The sequence below is a fragment of the Argiope bruennichi genome, chromosome 5 (genome assembly GCF_947563725.1).
Source record: "Argiope bruennichi chromosome 5, qqArgBrue1.1, whole genome shotgun sequence".
Taxonomy (NCBI): domain Eukaryota; kingdom Metazoa; phylum Arthropoda; class Arachnida; order Araneae; family Araneidae; genus Argiope; species Argiope bruennichi.
This window is the reverse complement of record NC_079155.1, coordinates 78,191,445-78,217,648: the sequence shown is the minus strand read 5'-3', so window position 1 is coordinate 78,217,648 and position 26,204 is coordinate 78,191,445. Positions and strand designations below refer to the sequence as shown.

Genomic DNA, 26,204 nt, shown 5'->3' with positions numbered 1-26,204 from the left:
TTTTTAATTATTTAAAATTGCTTCGAGGTGCACATTTTCAGCTTCCAAGTTATATATATGCTCCTCCCCCGCCCTTACACACACATACTTCTTTTTATAAATACAGACAAAAATTCTCGGATGTATGATATTTGTACAAATACAAATACAAGAAATAATAATAATAAAAGCATTTTAAAAAATCATCTGAATGATTGACCATTAAATATATGAAAAAATTGAAAACTACATGTTTTCCATAATTATCAAATTTTAAAATTTCAAACAAAATAAAAGATATACCTTTACAATTGTTCCAAGAAATTTCGATTACCTTTCGTTATTAATTGTCATTTCAGCATGGTAAAAAAAATTACCTGAGCATCACCTTCGGTTCGAATTGTACTAGCTTATGAGTTACTGTGCGTATAATTTTAAAGATCTTGCAGCTGCAATTCTGGTCATCCAAATTCAGAAAAGTCAAGTGAATTATTAAGTTGTTTTACCACAAATATTTCAATACTTGAATAATTCGCGAAATTGCTAAAATCTTAGAAATTCCTTACATTGACATTTACAGTCATATATCGCTACTATCCCCCGAGTCTGATGCTGATTCTGAAACTAGTTCTTCAAGTGCATCAGCAAGTGACATTTTGCAACTCCATTCAATCTCTTGAGGATGCACTTAACGTAAATCAAAATAATGTCTGAACATCAGTTATCGATTGAAGTAAACCCTCTAGGTACATCAGAAAGTGACATTTTGTGACTCAACTTTCGTGAGCCCCTTGAGAAAACATTTTACGAAACTTAAAATAATGTTTTGATGCCAATCATTCATTACAAAGTCCAAAAATCGGAAGAAAAGTTATGTTTTATGAATCGGAAAATATTAATTTACATTTATTTTTACATAGGACAAAATAGGATAGGAAGACATTTACATAGGACAAAATACATGATGCTCCTGATTATTAGTTGGTAACAAAAGCTATCTTTTTTTTTTCAAGTTATTTTATTTTTAAAGATATATTCGACATCATAATCCTGTGAATTGATTTAGGCTTAGTTTTGGAACTTTGTGTCTTAGTAAAATAAAAAGTTTCTTTACTTATATCTTACTATTGCTATATAGTTGTACTTTTTTACTTTTATAAGCTCTAGTCAAATTTTATTTTTGATAAGTCTATAAGTAAAACTAGAATTTAATTAAGACGCCATTTTTTGACAGATTTTCCGTTTTTACAATGGCAATTGATTCAGGGTGGATTAGTTTCATATAATTGCTAAAAACGTAGGAAGGACTTTATCAGTACAAAGGTCAATCATGCAAAACGTTTTGCGCTCCATTTTAAGAGGCTATCCATATAAAATTGAAATTCTGCAACACTGCAAACTAATGAATCCACAACAATAAATTGACATTGCCAATTTCATTATTTCCTGAATTAATGACGACGAATTATGGAATCGAAAGATTTTGTGACCTGATGAAGGATATCAGGACAAGTTAACACCCTGAATTGTGGGATATGGGACACATCCAATTCGCATACGATTTTTAGAAAATCCTTGCATTTAATGTTTGCTGCAGTTTGGTGTGGTAGGACAACTGACGTTATTATTGGTCCATTTTTTTTCTCAAAAATGTTACACCAACAGGTCTCATTTACTGTTACGTAACAGGCACTAATAACAGTAAAATTCTAAAAAGTAATGTGATCCCTGCTTTGCAAGAAAGATATTGCCTAAACTCAACATTATTTATGCAAGATGGAGTTCCCATTTCCCATTGCTCATTCTAATAAACAACCGCTTCAGCAAACTTTTAGTGAAATGTACAATTAGCAGATTTCCGAAATACTTGGCCCTTCCGCTCATCTGATTTGAGTTCTTGCGACTTCTGGCAAAAGACCGCGTCTATAAAGTCAAACCTAACTCTGCTGTTGATTCAGAAAGCAGCATTACTAGACATGTCCTAGAAATTCAATGAAATAAACATTATTTGTTACTGTTGATCATGTTATTTTGTGTCTGCAACATTTGAATGGACTGGAAAACCCACATATTGAGCAAATATTGTATAAACTTATTTCATATCTTTCAAGAAAGAAAAATATTTTATAATTTCAGTGTACAAAAAAGCGTCGCCTATCGAAAAAAATTGAATTAATTTTCTTTAATTGAATAATTCATTTTCCAATGTTGTGAATATAAGGAATACCAAGTTTCTTCAACATACTCCAAATAATTTTTCTTTTAGAGTCTTTAAAATGCTTGCACTTTAATTATAACCATTCTGTATTTAATTCACTAGATCACACGTTTCTGAGAGATCTCTGAAATTCTCTGAGAGATTATCTGTGAGAAGATGGATTTTGATTGATAGCAGGTCATCAATTGCGTCGAGTCTTTACATAAAAGTCACCATCTGCATAAATATGTACCGTAGAAAGGCATCTGCATAAAGCATCTTTGAGAGTCGAAATGACAAAGCACTGTTCCCGTAATGTATTTAGGCATTTCTATATTACCTTTCAACCAAAGTATACAGATCATTATTCACTATACCATCGTGTTAGCTTTTGATAGCAATGAGGTCCCGTTTATTTTTTAACAAAACGAAGATAAATGATCATGATATGTTGCTCATGGTAGCATCATTTCGCTTTTCCGATGTGACCTCAATATTACTAGCTCTGTGTGTTCAAATGTCAAAATGTTCATTACAAATATCTTTGGTGCGGTTAGTTTTTGATTAAAATATTTATTAAAAGAGAAGACTTTGTAACAAAAACCTTAAAAGATGGAGCTTTCTAATACTCAATTTTCACCAACATTTCACTTTTGGTGCAGAAATGCCAAATATGAATCATTCGTCATTAAAAGAACTAATTTACGGTTATTCCGTAAATTTGTTAATTTTATACAATTGCTGCAATTAAAAACACGAGAAGACACAGTTATTAAAATAATTAGAAGTTCCTAAATATATGGAACATTTTCAACTTGGACTTATTTAATTATAAAACATTTTTATCACAAAAAACATATTTTTTCTTTTTTTGTAAATACTTTGGGTATTAATTATTTCTCCGTTGTATTTTCAATACCATGTAACCAAAACAATTAATTGACACCAAATTCTGTCATAAACTTATTACAAGATGATTAGTGAGATATTATGTGTGGGAAAGGCCTGAGGATAGTAAAATTTATTTTAGATTTCGAGCAGCAATTGTAATCGAACCACCAATTATGGAAACATTTATTATTTTAAAAGAACTGTTGGAACGTCTTCCCAACTATTTTACGATTCTTTCCTTTTCTATAATCAGAAAAAAGAAAAGACGAAATATGTTTGAACTTACCTCTAGTCCGAGATGCTGTAAAAGATCTTCTAGCGTCTTTCCCAAATTGGACTTGTTGTCAAACGATGAAAACCGTCTCTTGGAGGTTTTTCTATCTCCGTTTGGAATTTCTTCCACATTGATGAACTTGAAATGACCGATCTGGTTTCCAAGCTTTCCCACCCAGTAACCAGAACTAGACTTGGCTAAAATATCGATGATATCACCTTTCTGAAAAAGCAATATAAATAAATCAGTTGCAAAAACATTTAGATATATTCTTAGTAAAATATATGTTTTGCATGCTATTAAACAAAAGTATTATATTTATTTCGTCTTTGAACTAAAAAATGATGATAAAATATAGATCGATAATGAGAATGATAATAATAAGAAGAACTACATGACCAATAACAACAACTGGATGAATTCAAAACTCAGTTAAAAATCTTAATAATAGGAGAAATCCTTTAAATGAGAAAAATCTAATATTATAAAATCATGAATGCCTCATACTGTTTGTAACTATTTTAAAAGTTAAGCTCAATAATGATGAAAAATTTTCAATGAATAATTATCTGATATTTTTACATATATACACGACTCATAAAGTTTCATTAAGAAATACCAAACAAAACAAAATTCCCATAATGAATAGACTATCACAATTAATAAAAAAGACACAGTAGTATATACTTTATGCATTGATGCTATAATATTTTAGAATAATATATGATAGATAATTTATTAAAGCAGTTTATTATTAAGTGGTAAAGCTCAGTTTTATAAATCGATAGAATAAAATAATATAGACTGCATTTCATTATAAAATTTATGATAAATTGCATTTCATTAAAAATTTCTCATCATAATATATATAAAAAAATATTGACGGCATCGCTTGGCTGTTAGAATGGAAATTTTGGAAAAGTCATTTAAAGCATTTCTTCTGCAGAATATACATGCCTCTCTTCAATAAATATCTATCTGGCTGTAATTAGAATAGACAAACTATATACAGGGAATGTGATTTTTGAACCGATTTAGCCGCTATGGTGAAAGCAGCGTCTACATAGAGAATTAACTAGACTCTTTACAATAAAGCTATGAATGAACATCCTCGTTATGAAAAATGAGTTTAACGATCCTATATACAAAATATCGAAAATGTTTGGAAAGAGTCGCCAATTTAATATGGAATGACATTCCAATGCCAAAGTGAAAAGCGAAATGCGCGAATGTTAATTGGTTCGATATGCATCATAAGTCCAGCAAGAGTGAACAATATTCGTATACATCAGAAACGAAACCACAAAGAATTTGAATGGGAATTGCACATATTCATATTCGAATATTTTGCTTTCGATTGAGACGTTCATACATAGAGAATTTTTTCCCATTAATTTGGCGTTCTAAACAATATTCTGATTGTCTTGTTTTTGTCATACGTTCAATAGGACTCTAAATAGGATTGATAAAATCTACATTTCGATATTAGGAGTGCTGTAAAGGGTCTCATTGAATAGAACATATTTATATCTCTATGTGTAGACACAACTTTTATAATTGCTATTTAAATGATAATCGTAATAGCTTATTCATTAGAATTAAAGGGTGCTTTATTCAATAGTAATATCTAAATCATTAGATATAGACATATAATCATTGTCAGAAAAATTCTTTAAACGACCTATATAATTATATTTGATGTCATTAAAGATAATACAAGCTATACTGAAAAAATTGCATCTTTATTCAGTCAATATTTTCTTACAGTCTTTTCTGTCACATTGAGTAAAATATTATTGACACTATAATATTTACACTAAAACTTTCCCCTTTTCTGCGACAAAAATTGAAGGCATTATGGAACTTGGAATTATTTTAGAGCAACGAATACCTACATGATGGAATTGCTGTCCGATCATTGGTATATCTATTTCCTAAAGGGAATTATATATAGGTTCTTAAGGAATTATATATTATTTATAGGGTCTAAAATATATTTTAATCTTCATAACTTGGTACGTTTCGGTTGTAGAAGAATGAAATTTATTTTTTGTTAAAATATTAGTATGCAAAATGTTTTTAGTAAATATGACTAGCAAAGTTGGGGAACAATATAAAAGCTTAGTTTTCTTAACTTGTTTCAGCAGAACGTTTACAGATTCGAATGAAGGATAATATAATTCTTGACATGTAATATAATTCCTTACATCATTCAAACCCTTTCTGCAATTGAAAGTATGCGTATATTTCTAATTGTTCAGAAAACTAGTTATTTGAGCATTATAATATCAGACATGCTATTATTTGTGCTAGTTGGTAAATGTGACCATTTCCATTACAAATATACATAATGAAAAATAATGACTGTTAGATCCCCATAACAATGATTATACAATTGACTTCCAAAGGTCGACAGCTTTTTGGAAACATTGGAAGCAGTCATTTTTCTAACAGATTTTATTTGGCTATCAAGCCTCTTCCATTGACCTACAATTTATCCGAACCATTTTTCATGATCAACAGTAAAACAGCGCAACACAGTACTCGCTTCCAGTTCCAGAAGCATGGCTCCCAAAAGATTGATCATCCACAAACATCTACTCCACATCATTGCGAACCATCATTCAGAAGTACAGAAATAAAACGCAATGCAATTAATCACCTACCTTGAAAGCAAGTCCATCTTTATCATAGGGGCTGGGGGTGCAATCCACCAGCGCCCTGGCCTTACCCAGAGTCCGTCCACCCTCGCCAAATGATTCCTCCTCGCCCGTGCTGCTGAACCCCTGATTGCTGTTGGAGAGGACGCTCTGTTGATCTGCAACGGATTACACGGAGTCAGAGAAAATGATGAATAGGCACCCCCACATGAAGCGACCACAAGTAGTAATTTTGAAGGGGGCATTTTTCTGTGTATTTTAGACTGTTTTTGTTCCGGTGGGTGCAGTTTAGATCGTTTTCGAACCAAAAGTGATTAGTCATAGGAATTGTGACAATGTGGGCTCGTTTCGGGAAAGGCCCGGATACAAACGAATCAATCAATCAAAAGTGATACAAGCATGAGGGCTGATTAATATTGAATGGAAGAAAATAAATGTTTTGGGGTATTTTTCAGCATTACAATCAATTTTGGAATGGAAGATGTTACAAAGAATTTTAAGTCCCCCCCCCCATTACAATTATGGATGGAATACAAGTGACATGTTGTTACAGAGGATAACAAAAATATTTCATTATTTTAAGAATTTTGATTTTGAATAATGATTTTCTGAGGCGAATATTATTAAGTTATAAGTTTCCTTCTCAAATATTTCAAAGCTAAAATTGGAATTATCGGAATAGTGGCTGAAGCAGAAATATGTTGCTTTTTAATGTATGAATGTCATCGTGCTAAAGATGATTTGAATAATTCATGGATTAAAAATATGCTCTGAGGCAGGAATATTTTCCATTCATGAAATAAATATTTTGTAGATTGCATAAATAAATATTTTGCAGTTTTATAGAAATTCTGCTTAAAAATATGAAGAATGATTTTGTTATTTAAAAATATTGAGCATGAAAATTTTAGAAATTCTCATTTTTTTTTAAAACTATTTTTAGTATGTTAATCAACAGTTTCGTATTTAAGTAATAAAATAGTTGACATCCTCGACAAACACAAATAAACAAAAGAAGAATTTTCTTAAACTTTGTCATATGCCTTATAGATACTCCATATATTTTCTATCCTGTTACAAAGCAGAAAATTAAAGTGAATGGTAACATATTATAATTATTTTTCCTTTTATATGATTGTAAATTCTACAAACATTTATTTTTGCAATACCTCATGTAAATATTTGGGTTTTAATTAAATTCTAATGTTATTCTCATCAAACCGTTCAGTGACTAGAATAGTTACGGCTCTGGTGGAGGTTGCGTTCTATATGACTTATAGTTAAGCATGTACCTTATATTAACATCTGCTCTTATTATATTCATTGAAATTCAAGAAGTGATATCTTTTTTACAAAAAAATTTGTTGATTTATTTTATTAGATAAATGATATAAATTGTTTTATTACATTCAACAATTCGATACCATTTTAATTATCATATTAAAACATGTATGATACTTTTTCTAATATATGGATCAAAAATAAAACCAATGGATGATTCATATCACTTGCAACACAACGGAAGATGAGATTTTTTCTTAAAGATATATCTTTCTTTCGAGAATTTAAACTTTTAGTTTTGATACATTTCAAATGACTGATAATTATTTGGAAAATGATGAAGTGATCAAGAAAAAAAATCTTTTACAAAATCATTTCATACACTTCTGTACACATTAAAATTTTTCAAGAAATATAAAATAGGACAAAATAATTTTAAATTGTGGCATAACTAAGAATCTGTGGAAACCATCTTCTTTCTAAGATTAAAACTGTACTTTGCAGAGAATATACAAAAGATCTATAAAATGAAAGATGGCAAGATTCGTGACTCATTGCTGTTGGGATTTCCAAGCAAGCACAAAAGGGAAATTCACTTTTGCTATTGAAATGTTTCCTGAATATAAGCAATTAATAAGAAGGGACTAGAAGCATTGCCTAGAACAAGAGCACCAAAAACAGTGAAATAAATGTTTATCAATAAAAGATTTGACTAAGGAATTACTGATAAAAGAAAATAAAATTTAAAAAGGACATTAATACAAAGGAAAAAATACAATAAATAAATAAATAAAAAGATAAATAAAAAAAAACTTGCAATCTTAAAAAAGCGACTTTTTATAAAAAGAATAAAAAAAGCGAATAAAAGCTAAAACTTCATTAGTAAATTACATTCGACATGAATTATGAAAAAGCATCGCATGAATACCAGAACGAAGTATTAAATCAGCCACCACTATTTTAAAAATTTGCATTGCGTTAAAGTCATTTTCAATTAGCTAAAAACGATTAAACTAGCATTATAACTTTAAAAAAATACATCGGAAAAATTATTCAAAGAAATAAAGACGATAAATTTTATGCGCTTTTTTATTGTTTTAGTTACTTGAATCCCGGATTATTCAAGGAAAACATCGTTTGCACAATCATTTGTTTATCTGAATTGAAAAAAAAAATCATAAAACCATCATAAATTGTATTATAAGAGGTTTAAATAAGTTAAAGCTTATTATATTGAAAAGCTTTAAGGAACTCACAATTATTTTACTTTCAAATGTAATTACGATAAAACTATTTCGAATAATCGTGTTTGATTTTCTGAAAGTAAAAGATAAATCAACTGATGCAATTATGCAGTAAAAAAGAAATAATGGATATTTTAAAGTCTTAAGCATGCACTGAAAAATAAAAAAATAAAACATTCACTTTTATTTAAAAATTTCTTCTTTATTTTTTACATAAAGTAGTTTTAGTTTATCTGTAAGAGAAAATAATTTTGTTTAGTATTTTAAATCCATTAAAAGTTACGAAAAGTTAAAAAAAAATTATTTTTTATTAATTTGAATCATATTTCTCAATATCTTCATAAAAATTAATGGGAATTTCATTCTCTTAAAAAGGATGTCCCAAAATTAACTTAGGATTTGAATTTACCATCATTCGTGCAGTAAAGTGTTGGCAGTCTTATTAAAAACTAGCCGCCTTTGGCGACCAGCCGGTTCGCCAATCTTAATGTTCGTTAAAATTTTAATAATTAAATATTTCATGCAATTTCTACTTTAACAGCTTCTTCATCAAAATATTTTAAAACTTCAAATTTTGATTATCATATAATTCATTCATAATATTATAAAGGCCTTCAGTCATAACGTAATATGTATCTCTCTCATTTTCTGTTAGCACCCGTAGAATTTATGCTTTAAATTAAAGTGGAAAGAATTTATCTTCAATTAATATAATAATATTTTTTACTGAAACAAAGCATTTTTTTATAATCTGATTACTGAAAATAGAGTCACTCAGCGTTTAAACTTTATGGGCACTAAAGAATATCTTTTTAAATTTATGTAATATCTCAAGAGTTGGTCAACAAAATTTTCTTAGATTCATTATGAGTAGATCGATTAATTAACAATGTTTAAATTTAAATGCATCAAACACTAAGAAAATAAAACGAATCGTTTAAAATAAACGGTTGAAAACGGTAGAATTTATGCTTTAAATTAAAGTGGAAAGAATTTATCTTCAATTAATATAATAATATTTTTTACTGAAACAAAGCATTTTTTTACAATCTGATTACTGAAAATAGAGTCACTCAGCGTTTAAACTTTAAAGGCACTAAAGAATATCTTTTTTAATTTATGTCATATCTCAAGAGTTGGTCAACAAAATTTTCTTAGATTCATTATGAGCAGATCGATTCATTAACAATGTTTAAATTTAAATGCATCAAACACTAAGAAAATAAAACGAATCGTTTAAAATAAACGGTTGAAAACAGGTTTTAAAAAAACTACTTAAAAACGATGTACTTAAAACTATAAGCATATACAAAAAATATATAACTTACATAAATACAATTTACTTACAAAAGCATGCAACTAACCCAAAAATAATTTAAATCATCCATTGATAACGTTGTCATGGCAACAATCAGAACAGAATGCGCATGCGTGAATTTTCTTCGCCGGTTACGTAACGCAAATACGTGATTTTTTCTACGCCAGTTGGGGTAACGCTATGCGGATTAGAAATTTTTAATTTCCTTTATTCTGTTTTATTTTAATTCAAAAGTACTTCAGAATGAATCTGAAAGATTGATTCATTAACAATGTTTAATTTTAAATGCATCAAACATTAAGAAAATAAACAGAACCGATTGAAATAATCCGCCGAAAAATTTTAACCCTAGCCTCATTACTGTTGGGAGCAAAAAAAAACAGAAGCCTTTCTCGTTTGGCGCTGGGGATAATGGAAGATTTTTTTGGCGGAAAAGTTGGCGGTGGGGAAAATGGGAGATTTTTTTGGCGGGAAAGTTAGTTTTTAATTAATAATTAAAATTCTAATTAAAAATTCGAAAAAAGAAACCCCAGGTGCACATTCCCAACCTCCAAGGTATACATGTACCAAATTTGGTAGCTGTATGTCAAACGGTCTGGCCTGTAGAGCGCCAACACACACACACACACACACATTGAGCTTTATTATAAGTATAGATAAACAGTTGACAGCTAATAGTCTAGAATTACTAAAAATAGAGCGTTACACATTAGAACAACGTATTTTCATTGTTGAACCATATGTCAAAAGTAATGGAAGTATGGCGACCAAAGTTCGAAAATTTGAAAATTGGCCTTCTAGATCGTATGATTTAACAACAATGGATTTTTTTACGGGGTTATTTGAAATCAAATGTCTATGTCAACAAGCCCACAGACACGCATGCATTAAAGGAGGAAATTCAACGCTGCATCAACGAAATTCAATCACATTTATGCAAAATGGTCATAGAAAATTTCGACAAAAGAGCACATACGTGCCAGCAAAGTCGTGGAGGCAATTTTCTCTATGTATTATTCCATACATAACCTTATCCTGTTAACTTTACGATTCAATAAAATATAAAGATTTAAAGGGGAAAAATAGTTCTTGTTTTATTTAATTCACATCTTTCGGTAATAAGTTGATCTCTCGTGTAATCCTACATGTTTATTAACCCTAAACTATCAGCTGTTAAATGATTTTTTAATCGGGTTGCCAATACTTTACTGCACGAATGATGGCAAATTCAAATATTGCATTAATTTTGGCATACTCTTTACCAATGCCATTGAAAAGTTTTCCACGTATAAAATATTAAAAATAAATTCTTCAACCAGCGCATTTTAGTAAAAATAATATCATAATTCTTTATGTAACAAGCGTGTGAAAGTTTGATAAAAATATTGAAATAGTAAACATTTTAGATTTGTAACATTTTATAGAAACAAATGTTTAAATATTATTTACATATTATCCTTTCTTGTTCGAATCTTTTCACGCTTCTTAAGCTTCTTTACCTACCATAAGCAATTAAAAATAATTGAAATAGAATGAAAAACAATTTTTCAGATTGACACATGTTAATTGTAATAAATACATCTTTTCATTTTAAAAACTATCATTTAATTGTAATTATATGAACGAATTGTAATAATATGAACGAATAGTATTTATTCAGTCATGTCAATCAATGTTAATGAAAATCATTTTACCAAAATAAAAGAAAGTGCTTCTATAAATTACATTCTTAAACTATAAAAATACAACATTCTAACAGATTATTTATGTCTGCAAAGCGGTGAATGAAACTGGCGAAATCGCTCTAGTTGCTGAAGCAGAAAGTTCTATGAAAGTTAATTTTTTTCTCATGAAACTGAAGAGCGATGGTGGGGTAGGGTAGGTGAACATTAATGACGTTTCTAGAGATTATAAGTTTTCATAAGAAATAAAAATTGGAAATATCGGCAATAGTTGGGTTGGGGGAACAGTGTCGAAGATATTTCCTACAGAGATCAAACGATAAAGTTTCTTTTTTTTCTTTTTTTTTTTAAATCTCAAAAACAAAGAGATACAGAGCAGAAAATCCTTGATTAAAACCTAGAGATTACTTTACGAACTTTTATATAAAACAAAAATAAGCGAATTCAGACAAATGATTGGAAGTGAGAGGGAGGTTGCTTCTTTTGGTTTTTTCCATAATATATTCTCATAACCCAGAAAATATATAAATTAATTTACTTTCCCTCATTATAGAATGTGATATTTTTTATTGTTTCCTTTTTGAATAAACTTATTTTAAACAAAAACAATTTTGCAATTAAAATATTGAGTTTTAAAAGGTTTAGAAAGGTTTGAATCTTATTATTTTAAGCTAATTAATGACTGCATCAAGGAAATACCACCATTGACTGGTACATCTTCCTTGAAACGATCATTGAATTGGCTAAGATGCTTAAAATAGCTATTCAAAATCTGGTCAGTTGGAATAACAATTTATATTTCTCATAGCTCTTTTATAATAATATTCTTTATTTATTTATACAAGGTTGTCACTTCAATCATGACCCAATAGATAATTCCCAAGACCTAGAATTAGACATACAGTTTCAATTGAAAAAAAATGCTTTAAATGATGTTGATAATTATATTTTATATTAGATAATGATGCCATTTTTTAATATAGAGAATTGTTTTTTGTGTTTTAATTATATCTTGTGTAGATAATTATATTTTATTTAAAATTTAAATTTAGTACTTTTCCCCGGTAAATGAAAAACGACAAAATATGAAATGTAAATGTTTATGGAGTCTTCCAGTCTTATTAGTTTTATTTAGCAAAATAATTTATAACATATTAATCCTTCTTTGCATGATGATGGAAATTTCCATCATAACATTTAGTGAACAAAAAGTTGTACTCAAAATTGGTTTACTGTACTGGTGTACTCTTTTTTTCACGACTATTGGTAATAAAGAAAGTAGCTGTCAAAACTTGGAACTGTTCCTCTGTTTGTTTTGGTTGGAAGAAGAGCACGATTTCTTGAATATTTTTTATAACTAATCTGAGATTTTTTTTTTTTTTTGCTAATAAAAGCTATAATGAGTGGAGATATTTAGACACTGAATATTTATTTTGGAGAGGGACACTGAATTTTATACTGAGCATAACATGTGAATTTGCATGATGATGGATATTTCCATCATTCTGTTTTTAATTATTTTATATTTATACTAGTATTTTTTAAACATTTTCTCTTTAATCTAGAGTATGAATTATATCGCTATGATTTATTTCACAAAAAAGAAAAAAATATGCAAAGAAGGGTTAAGTCAAGATAGTTACATTCTTCTGCGACTAAAAAATTAATTTCGTTATTTATCCTTGTATTTATCACGACAGAGGATTTCAATGATCACTAGAAGCAAGATAGAAAGTCACAGGACTGTGTCTTCTCGAGGCGGCCATCAAATAGCTCAATATAAATTAAAAAAAATATTCATATTTAGATCACTTTGAATCACTAGAGTGTAGAATTTTTTTAAAACTTTGTTTAAAATGTTAACGTGTCAAAAATATTTTACTATGATTAATAGATTGAAAGAAAGTATAAAAAATTTAGATAATAGTTTTTTCAGAAGAATATTTTCTGAGTGAAGCTACATAAAATATAATATTTTACATCTTTTAAAGCATTTTTCAATTGGATGTTTCCGCTATCTCTAATGACTCTAAAATTATTGATTTGACTCAAGTGGACATCTACTAGATTTATTTTTATTTTAAGAAATAAAATAATGTCTACCTTTTTACAAGAAATTTTAAAATAATTTTAAAATATTATCATTATATTCAGTAATATTAAAATTTCAAATAAATGTTTAATACTGAATTTTATGCAGAACGCGCCGCTATTAAAAACAACTTTCCAAAAGGTTTCCGATACACAGACATCAAACAGAAAACAATGAAAACCCTGCAGCATTCAATTTCAAAGAAATGATTTACTTCGACTTGCGTCGCATCCTTTCGGAAAAGATGATCACGAGAAACAAATTTTATTAAAGGAAGAATTTTTTTTCCCTGTCCCTAACTATCGTAATTCATTTATCGTATCTCCATTCTTTCCTAGAGGTTTTCCGAAAGCGATTTTTCCCTTCCCAAAATTGAAAGTGGTCGCATTTCATTCTTTCCCAACCAATTCATCAACTTTATTGCTTTGTTTATCTAAAACGAGAACTTCATTAAATGGTCGAATTACGCAAAGCGGCTTGGAGCTCTTCCAGATAATTGAACCATTTATTAAGTTGATTAAGAAAACTGCATCGCTTTCTTCACGCAAGAAGTTTTGTCAACTCCCTGCGATAACCTTTAGGGAAGAGATTTTAAGGTGTTAGGATGGCATTGAGTCGGATGTTCTCATAGTCTGTCAAACGGCGAAATAAAAAATAATTCTAGATTGTAATGAATCGTAGATTTAGTTTAGTTATATTAAAGCCCCGTTTTAAAGCAACATTAGGGCTATTTTGCGACGTACCTGTAATTTTGAACCTCGGTTAGATGATGAGGACGACGCCTGTACTGATGTCCCCTCTTCAAACTTCAACAGCACATCAGCGAAAGAACGTTTGGATCCGGCGTATTTAACGTGTACCAAACCCACTTACACGACGGAATCGGGTCCCGAACCTAAATCTTATCAACAGGCTACCGCGACCCGAATTCGATTGGATTAGTTGCACCTTTCAGCTTAGTTTAGATGTATTATCCCGTTTTAAAGCAATGCAAGGTCATGTTTTGAATGGATTCTATCATTTTGAATCACAGAGAATGAGAACAGCACCTGAGCCCAATCCAATGCACCACACCATTGGGAGGAGGATTGACCTCTGACATCATTTATCAAATCTCACATTCAAGGTGTATCTTTGGAAGAATAGAATATTGAATTATTCGATCACGCTCTTTCGCCTCATTGACATATCCAACGTCAGACAACTAACACATCACATGTTATGAAACAATTAATAATAAAATAACAGACAGAATAATATTCACATGTTTGTCAAAAGCGAAATGAAACAAAAAAAATATCCTAACTTGAAATGAATTGGGTTGAGTTAATTACTTCTTTTAGCTTAGTTTAGTTGTATTAGCACCCAGTTTTAAAACAATATAAGGACAATTTTTTGCTGGATTCTGTAATTTTGAATAATAATTAGAGAAAGAGGACAGCACCTGATCCAAATGCATCATATTTGTGGGAGAACGTTTGACCTATGACCTCATTTATCTAAACTCACAATCAAGGTGTATCTTTAGAAGAGAAGAATATACAGGATGTTGCCGAATTCGACCGACAAATGGACATGTTAGTAAGACAAAGGAGCTTGACCGGAAAAATCTTATCCTTGCTCTGAATTTGTCTTTCGAATTTGACAACGCTCTCTGCGAACATCGGTACTGAAGTTGCAGCGATGTTTTCTGGTTCCTATTTTAGTTTTTCTTGAATATCTTTAAAACTCCCCAGTTTTCACACTACACGTGTATATCAAATTATAGACTATAAAATTCCTTACACTTTCAAGCTTTTATTTTTCTTCAAGTTTTAATATTTTTGCAAATATGGGTTCTGAGCTACTTTTTCGTTTTCCGTAATTTTCGACCCCCTAGATCATGAAATCCGCATGTTACCAGCATAAAAAAAACTTTTAAGAATGTGCTTTCACTTAAAAAAAATTCGTATTTGAAACTATTTGTTACTTTTTTATTAATTTTTTAGAGTTTCCAACAGTTCTCCGACTCTCTATATTTTTGAGATTTTCACCAATTAAACGTCGTTTGGGACCCTATGTTGTATGGTGATTCTTTATCCTCCTGATGCCTACTATCAGCCCTCTGAATTTGTGGGTCGAATTCGGCAACAACCTGTAAATTTTTCCAGTCAAGCTCCTTTGTCTTACTAACCTGTCCAACATAAGAAAACTAATACGTTACGAGACAACTACAATAACAGAATAAAGAAGTAAACGTTTTCAAATGTTCAATTGAGATTAAAAATAGACAGAGCACGAACCTGATATTTTCTTAATCTTCTTACTAATAAAGATTGTTGTCTTTTTGCTCAAATTTGAAATCATTTTTCAACTTGAAAATGAGGTTGTGGCCGAATTTTTGAGAACAATTCCCGTTATTATAACAAAGAGAATTTTTTAACCCTAGCAGATGCTGTGAATTATAATAAATCTTCATAGAGCATCCTAAAAATATCCTTTACTTACAGAAAGGTATTTAAATGTTGAGATTTTTGTGTTGCTATCCATAAAGCAAAAGTAGTTGTAAATAGTTACCCTGAAAATATTCATAGAAGATTCAATAATCACATTTCTGTACCACTGTACAAGTATAATTTCGCATCAAAAGCATGCAGAGGTGAAAGGCTGTCCAATAAGATTCTACTCTATACAAGGATTCCACTTCAAAGAAGCATTCTTGTCTTGAGGGGATAGTTTACAGATCAAGGTCATTGCATTGTTTCTAAATGAAGATTCTTTAAACAATTTATGGAAGCTTTGAGTACTGATTTCCGAGTACAATTAATGGACGCTTTGAGTAATGTATTGAGTAGTGAAAAGAATATGAAATCAATCAGTGCTGGAATTAGACTTGATGAGGCCTTAAAGCTATTTGAGATATGGGGTCTTTTATAACTAATACATTTAGTAACATGACACGTGCTCATTCGAAACATTTCTGGAATCCGTCAAGGAAGTAGGAGATCTAAGCTATAGATTGTATAGCTGTCTATGAACAGTTTGTCTATAAATCTGGCACATGCCTCAATTTTAATGTTTTCAAAAGATCTTTTTATGGGTCCAGAAAAAATACGTTTCTTTCTTATTGAGTAAAATGCACACCGCCAGCTGCCAGCATAAAGACCAATCTCAGCTGTCTATGAACAGTTTGTCTATAAATTATCGCTCCAGTCATGGCAATGAAGTCCCGAGATAATTTTCCAGCTGTTAGATCCCCAAGTCATCATGCACCTAATTCTAAGTATCGATCATCTGCTGGTGTCATATCTTTCGAACGACCTCGGATAGTCTTTCTGATGAGAATACCTGTAGTTAGGAATCGGTTTAGAAACCTCGGTAATACTATTTGAAATAATTCTAATTATAGAGCAACGTCACCGTAGAATGTCCAGCTTTAGAGATTATAAAAGCTTTTAAATTTATAAGATTGGACCTCTCATAAAAGATCAGAATTAAAATTACAATTCTAAAACATCAATAAAAGAGTAAAAGATCCACGATAGCATTCCGGGTTAAAAGAGGAAATTCCCATGCATATGTTATGTAAAAATAGACAAAAATATTAAAAAAAATCATTAAAAAAAGAAACCTAGTAAAATAATTAAAGAATTCACAGTCTTTCTATATTTTAAGATAAACCGATTAATCATGCAGATGAAAATATTGCGAAAAAAAAAAAGAAGCAAGTATGTTCATTAAAAACACCAGATTTCGTAAAAAATGTGTATTTTTACACGACTTAATTTTATAGTAATTCTAAGAATTATCCAGCTTCTTTTCAACGCATCATAAAAAAAAAACATTTTTGGAAAATATTTTGAGAATTCAAGTAGTTTGTTAGCACAGGAGGAAAAAATCATTCCAGCATAAACAAAAACTATGCAGATGACTTGAGAAATGAATAATTATTTTCATTTCAGCGTAAATTTTTTTATGTTCCAGGCTACATATTTATGCTAAAGTTATTTACCTTCTGTAAAGTGCTGTTCTTCCTTTAAATTTTTATTTTCTTGGATAAACAGTGCAGGAAAAATAATTTATAATGTCGAGAAATTGACCTGGAGATTTCGATGAATTTAAATCTGTTCTAGTACGAAAAATAATTTTAGAATTTTGTCTGCACCTGTCATCATGCTAATTTAAAACATACTACTATAGGAATATGAAATTTGATATGAGGTTATTTCATCATAATTGTATAAATCTGCAATATTGTTTCTCGGTGTAATTAATTCCACAGCAAAAAAAATTAATAATTTTAGGAATATTTTAGTTGATATTAAATGTATGGCAAACCAATCTCCTGCTTGGGGCAAAATTTGGCGACAAAATGAAAGTCTCAGAAAATGTGATAATTCTGCCATATTTCTATTAGGAGCCAAGATACGGAATCCTTCTAGAAAACACCTTGTATCCTGCCATGGAAGGGATAAATATGGATGTACACATATGAAAATTAATCATCTGAGCGAAATCGGTTTTTGGAGTGAGAATCGGGGCGAGTTCTGCAGTTGTTCTTCGATAAGGGCTATTGTGCTACGCATCAACTTAATTAGTGATTTGCACATCGGCGACCATGTTGTTAATTTCTACAAATATTGTTTTTATGAACGTTTTGGTTGTGTTTCGCTATTTGTGTTTCCAGTTTTCTTGTGGAATACAGAATCATTATTCGTTATCGAACTTGTTGAGCATCTCATTGTACAATTACAGGACATAATTTCCGTAACAATGTTTACGCTACATCTAGTTAAGTGCTGTGAAGAAAGCTTTCTTTTTATGTAAATAATGCATACAAAAAAGAAAAGATTGCTAATATTGAAAAACTGATCTAAAGATTTCGTAAAATTTAGTACAGTTTGAGTATTAAAAATATTTTTGGAATTGTGTCTGTCTGTGAACAATACAATGTCAAAGCGCTATGAGTTAGAATAATGAATTTTTTTCTGAAATTATTTCATAAAATTTGCAAAATTCTATTAAATCTTGAACAAAATTGGTTAACAAAAATTCTGCGGTTCTGTCGGTTAGTGTATATGCAATCACGCTAATTCAAAAACGCAAAGAGCTATATGATTTTTTTTTTTTTTTGCGTATAAAACTTAAAAATTTAAAGCAATATTTTGATACTTGTTTATAATTAAGGGCCTAAGTTTGGCGATTTTTACGATTATTCCAAAATCATCAAACTCTATTATACATAAAATGGTAAGATTTCGCTAAAATGGGTACATTCCAGGTTTGCTTGGCGTTTTTTAGATTTCGCCAAGATTGCCAATGTTGAATTATCAATCGTCAATTATCATGGAAATCATAAAAATAAACAAGTACCAATTTTTGATTATTAAAATTTGATAATCTATCGATACGTCTTTTGCGAGTATATGAATACAATGATTCAAAAAAGAATACACAAATTTCATCTTACAGCTCTTGTTGCCAAAAGAATGAAATTTTTGCATCTAAATAGAAGATCTGTATCAAATTTTTGATCCAATATATCAACTAATGGATTATATATATATATATATATATATATATATATATATATATATATATATATATATATATATATATATATATATATATATATATATAAAATCCATTAGTTGATATATTGGATCAAAAATTATATATATATATAATGAAATTTTAAAATTCAATTTAAATCTGAATTAACTTCCAAATTTTTATCTTAATTTAGCCCACATTAACTTCATTCTAAAATGTTCTCTTACTTCCTGATCCAATTCCACCTTTTTATTTATTTAATTAATGCAACAGGAGCTCTGTCAAATGCTTAAATCAATGGTTCCCACGCTCCGAGTGAAGGGATAAAAATTTTTCAAGCTAAGTGAATTCTTTTTTATAAGATGTCTAGATTTCCCTATTCTAAATCGACACGTGTAAAGAAATCCCTATCAGAATCTCATGGTATATAATGACAGGGAAAAGTATTTATCTCTCTCTTTGCTCTATTCGCTCTTATGTTGTGATGTAGACATACCTTTTCGCTTCTTACTTGTAAACACATTAGGCTTCCCGGGTTGAAATAAAAGCGAAGCAAAAAATTCCAAGTGTCTTCTATCTCACGGGACTGCTTCAAAAATATGTGTTTGTATATATATATATATATATATATATATATATATATGCAACAGGAGCTCTCATATTATATATATATATATATAATATGAATGCGATAAATCAAAATATTCAATATAAGAAAATAGAATTTTTAATACATGGTCTGAAAGTCGAAAATATAAATCACACACAAACACACCTACAAAGGTATTTTTAAAATACCTTTGCATATGAAATCATTGTAAAAGTAATTTAGCTTATTCTTAATTATTTTTAGAAAGCAGCAATGAAAAATAACCTGGCTTTGGATTTTATCTGACAGTTCTCTTTTCGAAGGAAATGACAAAATAAAGTACTCTAAATTGTAAAATTTTAGTGTGCAAACGTGGAAAAAAAATGAGTTCAAATTTAGAAACTTTATTTAACTTACTGGTCAAAGTATCACACTCTTTAGAAATGTTTTCGGTTGAATCGGGTGCTTCTAAGACAGTAGTATTAGATTCAGGAACCTGTAAGAGAAGAAACTTTTCAAAATTTCATTCTCATCATAAAAGAAATAGTAATTATTTATTTAAAAAAATCATTGATATATTTTTAAAATTAATCTGGAAAAGTTTCAAGTTTCAGAAAAAAAAATTCTAAAACTTTTTGAAAGATCTTTTATTAGTTACATCTTATGAATTAAATAGCATCGCTTCCATAAAAAAAGAGGAGACAAAAATAAGAATTGACAGTGTATGATTGCATAAAGTGAAAGTGCGCTATAAAATTTCTAAAACATGCGGAGATAATATTTAAGACTCCAATTAAAAAAATGAATAAATTTATGTTGGTCAAAAATTAAAATATTAATTTACTAGCCTCCTTTGGTGACCAATTGCTCCTCCAAGAATACTGGTTATTTAATTTCATTTAATTCTCTTATGAGTAAAGGACGATGGAATTCATTGAAATTTCGAAATAGAATTTTTCAATGATTACAATATATTTCTTTTTGAATACTTTGTATTCAAAAAAGCAAAGTATGTTAACTGACCTAGTAAATTTTTATAAAATTTCGTATCTTAATTATTTAAAGGATATAAGCGGGGCAAAACAGTTACTTAGAAGAAGAAAAAATGTATGTTTAATATAAAAGATTATCATTATCTGCACATTATCTTAAATATAAATTATCTAATAAAGAATAATGCCCTAATATAAATATTTCAAGAACTTTAACAAAAACTAAAAGTACAAAATGATTAGGCATTTAATGAAGAAAGTAAAAAAGTTTCAGAACTCGAAATGACATATGCAACAATTAAAACTGAAAAAAAGATTTACTACTTTTCTTTTAAGTTTAACAATTCTTTAAAATAGAAAGTAAGATCTTTTTTTCTTTAAAACAAACTTAATAAAAATTGCCAATTTATTACTTGAATGGTAACCAAGCCAGTAGTTGCTAAAACTCGAGTTCAGGGATTTTGCATCTTTAATTATCTGGATATTCTAAATGGATTATTTGGGTAACTCATTCGGGAGAGCTTATTGCTAATTAAAGATACTATCTGAACTTTTAAAGAATGAAGTCATTAGAAAAGAAATGAATTATCAGTTCGGAAGAGCATTACTTTAATACGGAATTTTCTTTGGAATTAAAGCGATTGCTCAGCGATGACTGATTTCCTTAAAAGGCAAAGAAGTTAAAATCCAGCAATGGAGCGGGCACCGCCACTAATTAATTTCTTACAACCTACCAAGCAATTATTAATAAGAAAAACTTATCCGAAGAGTCATTTAACTCGTAATGCCAAAGAAATAGAAGAAATAATGGACGGAATTTTTGAGATTTAAAGACATTTTTTAAAAAGTCGTTTGTATTCCGGTTGCCGGGTTTTGAAGCTTAATGGATCGTTTTGCTTTTATTATGGTACTTGAAGCAACTAGTAATTGGAAAGCATATTAAATGAAGTTGAATCGTCGAGGATAATTGTATGTTGATAATTTTGGAAAGGAATATTTATCAAACAGTTTTAAATAAGATAATGTATTTCAGTGCATTTTTAATTCTTCCTTTTTGTTCTTAGATGAATATTCAGTTTTGAATAAATCTTCGAAAGATACAACTTAAAATTAACTAGCGGCCTTCTGGTATCAAATACTTGCTGATCATATTCATTGTATCAAACGATTTATTTCAATCAACTTTGGTTAATAACTTTTCGTCACAAAAAAAGAAATTACTATTTTAAATCAAATCTAATATATAAACATAGAAATTTCTGACCGCGTAATGTCTGAAAATTAGCGAAACTGATACTGTGGTTAAGGCTGTCGGTATTGCTACAGTTTCATGTGGCAAAATCTCTCAAAATGTTAGGACGGCAGAAAGAGATATGCAATTATTGATGGTGTATGATGATTGTGGTCAACTATTGATGGTGATCAAAAATAAGAATGAATAGTCATATGTAACAAAATGTTTCAAAATCTACATTCTGATTATATCTGGAGACAATATCAAAACTTTTTGCCATAGAAAATGCATAATGAAGCACTGTTTTTGAAACATCTCATGAAAATTGAGGTGAAGGAAGGTAGCAATCATTGATGATGCATGCACGAGTGATGAGTTATCATAAAACTTTTTGAAACAGGAAAAGGGTTGTGGTTTGGATAGCTGTGTCAAAGTCTCTCCCCCTAGAAAATGAACATTTTTTGATTTTTCTGAAAAATGAAATTTACAGATGAGTGTACGATCACTGATGATAAACTAGAGATCAATTTTCATCTGAAATAGAAATTGTGGAAAATGGAGAAGTGGTTCGATTGAATGATTGCTTCATTTCTTTTATTATTATTACTTTCTCGCATATGAAATAAAGAGAAGATATTGAAATCGTCAAAGGATTCATATTCAAGGTCTGACGAGTGTCCATGCTTTAGACTTCTCTGAATTGAAATATGACACTTTTAGAATTATGTCTATCAGTCTGTGAGTACGATAATTCGAAAACTCTTTGAGGTATATAGTTGAAACTTGATATATAGATTCAAGACCATATTTGAAGATATCTTTCAAATTTTGAACGAAATTTATTGAGAGGAAATCTGTACGAATGATTGTTCAATTACAAGTGAACTCGATAGTTAAAAAATTAAAAGAACTAAATAGATAAAAGTCGGTACACAGACTTAGCATCTAAAATATAGATTCATATTAAAATTTGGCATTATTATCGTATCTGTCATTCTTGTCACATCTGTTAATGGATTAAATTTATACTGATCTGCATTTTCGAATATATGTAAATACAATAATTCATAAATGAAATAGCTTAAATCCTTGAAATTCGGTATGTCACCTTGCGACGACAATTGGTCATTCCATTTCAAATTTTAATTTTAATCAGTCGGCGAAATGATGACCAAAATACCTTTGCAAGATCAATTCAGTAAAAACGCCACATCAAAAGTCTTATTTCATAAATATCGTTCACCAATGCCGCGCAAGGTATTCGTAGCCTTATCCAAGGTCTGTAATTTTACGCAGGAGGAAGGGAAAAGAGATCTTTATGGGAGAGTATGCGATAAAGTTAAGAGGAGATTAATCCTATATATATTCATATATGTTCATATTCGTATATGTTATAACATTCCCCGTTTCCCAGTACCGATAAGACGTTTACAGCCAGCTGTGTCATCGCTGTTACTTACTAAACTCCTCGAGATAGCCAGATGGCGGATCTTTTCACCTGGTTGGTCTCGCATCTGTTCATTAGCGACTGCAATGAAAGACCACATGTGGAATTCCTCGTCCAAGAGGTATTGATAGTACCTTCAAAGAGAAACGGGTATCCAAACATCTGGATGCTAGATGTTTCTCTTTGTGAAAGGACCTTCCACCGCGCCGCTGAGAGAGCATATTGCTGAACCCCGATTGGCCGAAAGAGAGCTCAAATGAACAATGTAAATTAAGAGACGGAGATTGTCGCCGAAATAAAGTGCGGAGATTTTTTTTAGGGGAGAGAAGAAACGAATTGCAGGGACTGTTGGACTACGCCCACGAGTTCGGAGTCTAAGAATCAACTGAGTTTCAAGAAACCCTTCGATTTTGACTGTTGTATCTCCTAATTAGGGATTGCAATACCGGACCAAAATTTCAATACCGGTATTCGGTATTTTTTAAATCTTAATACCGGGATACCGATTTTAATACCGGTATTAGAAATTTTAGAAAAAGAAAGAAAACAAAGGTGTGAATTTGTTTTATTTGCCAGTTTTGTTAGAAAGTGTAAATATCACAAAAAATAATTTGTAACTTATAAATTATAACAATATATAATCACAAAAAAGTAAAGGAACATCTTATTTATTTAAATCACAAAAAAAGTGTAAATATCACTATTCAGTCTGTGGTACTATTACAAATTTTTGAAATGTGATCTTAAAAAACATAATGTATCAATTGTACTGTCATTAAGCCTGAAAAGTAATTTTTTGTAAAAATTACCAGCTGTCGAAAACGCTCTTTCGGCATCTACGCTAGCTGGTGGTACTGTTAGCAATGTGCGATATATTTTTTTCAAGTATTTACCTCTAAATCCCTCATCTTCAAATAAATCGATTTCTCGTCGGATGGTTTTGGATATAGCTGATTTCTGTATTGTATTTTGGTTCATTGAAATTTTTTTTTTATTTATCGCTAATTCTAATTCTTGTTCAAGAGACAATTCCTTTTCACTATCGACAGTACTGACATCATAATCATAATAATTGAACCAAATTCTGAATGTGGATAGGTTTGTGGGAAAAAAAATTAAGAAAATTTACTCTAAACTTAATCAGATTTGAACTGCTTCTTTTCTTTTCTTCTTTTTCATTTTCATTTTTAAAATCATTATAATTATATAAATACCATAAGACATTTTCTATTTCGGTATGCCTTTCTTCTGTGCGATTTTTCAATGTAATATATAATTCTTTAGATAGTGATGTGTGCTGTTCTTTCAGTGACTGCAAACATGAAATTTATTGTTGCATTAGCTGTTATTAGAATCTCTCCGATATAATGCCTCAATAGTCAGTTTTATTGGAAGTAGGTCTGATATAGTTCTGGATATTAAGTCGAATTCACTATCTGAAAAAATAATTTACAGGTTTAAGTCGATTATTGCTTTTTGGATTGGATTTCTCAGTTTCAAAAATCGTTCCATCATTAGGAGTAAACTGTTCCAACTTGTTTTAGAATCTAATATTAACATATATTCTGTTTTATTTTCAGTTAGTATATATTTTAGTAATATATCCTTTTTATAGGGGAACGTTTAAATATCTTAACAATTTTTCGAACTTTATAAATTATAGGAAGCAATTCTTGATAGATTAATATTTCTTCGTCATTAGCAATATCTTCTTCAACAATTACATTTCCATTATCTTTATTGTCAATATCACTCTCACTTTTACTCTCTTCAAAGTTGGAATCCGAAGTTTCTATATCCACAGTATTTGGATTCTTCTGTTCTTTATTTTTTTTTTTGGTATAATACATCTATTACTCCTAATTGAATTCCATGTGCATAGCACAACTGCTGATTTGCACCAATCAACTTTCCAACTTTTTTCATAATTGTTGCTCCATCAGCCGTTATGGATACAATATTTTCTTTCAGGGATAATCCATGTTTCGCTAATTTAGATTTATGCAATTAATTAAGCCATTAATTAGCTAATTACTTTCGCCCGTTAAGGAGACATAAAAACAAAAACGTATACTATATTTCTATGTTCGCGATACCTAAACATATAGTGGAGACAATTTTAAAAATTTCTAGTAAATACCGAAAAACCGGTATTTAAACTTGTGAATACCGGTATTACAAAATTGTACAAATGGCTCAAAATACCGGTATTCGGTATCCCGGTATACCGGTATTGCAATCCCTACTCCTACTACAGGTGTAAATAACTATTTATTTAACCAAGATTAGAACAAGTTGTTCTTTGTATATATATAGGGCTGTAAAATAAAGAATTGTCTGGAAATTCTGCTTCGTTATTTGATCAGTCTAGATCAGGACATTACAATGTACGTACATGTCATTCATTCATATATGTCATATATGTTCATATATGTACACTTTAGAAATTAGCTATTCGGTCACAATTAGAGTGGATGATTAATGATAAAATACATAATTTCTCGTATAATAAGAAGTAAAATCTATGAAAATGATACATTCACTTTTAACAAAACTATTATTATTGGTATAAAAAAAAAATAATGCGATATTCGAAAAAAAATTTCAAGTGATTTAATCAATAAAATTTTTTTATTTCACAATCATGTAAGCTTTGAAAATACGAACTTATTCAACCCTACTGATAATTTTTTTTATCGAAATCGTGAAAGAAATATAATTAAAACAAAACTCTTCTTTATAAATGAAACTTCATTAACCGCTATTCAAAAGCGTAGCACCTAATTATAAAG

At 29.7% G+C, this 26,204-nt stretch overlaps 1 protein-coding gene across 3 annotated transcripts in view; it reads right to left on the bottom strand.

The window, feature by feature from the left end:
• Positions 1-26,204, bottom strand: part of LOC129969127 (uncharacterized) — a 619,939-nt gene that overhangs the window by 40,382 nt on the left and 553,353 nt on the right. For all 3 annotated transcript variants that reach the window (XM_056083546.1, XM_056083547.1, XM_056083548.1), the window contains 3 exons: positions 20,157-20,235; positions 6,008-6,159; positions 3,354-3,563 (listed from right to left, as the gene is read on the bottom strand). In XM_056083546.1, the coding sequence (XP_055939521.1) occupies positions 3,354-3,563; positions 6,008-6,159; positions 20,157-20,235 (441 nt within the window). The remainder of the gene's footprint in view (positions 1-3,353; positions 3,564-6,007; positions 6,160-20,156; positions 20,236-26,204) is intronic.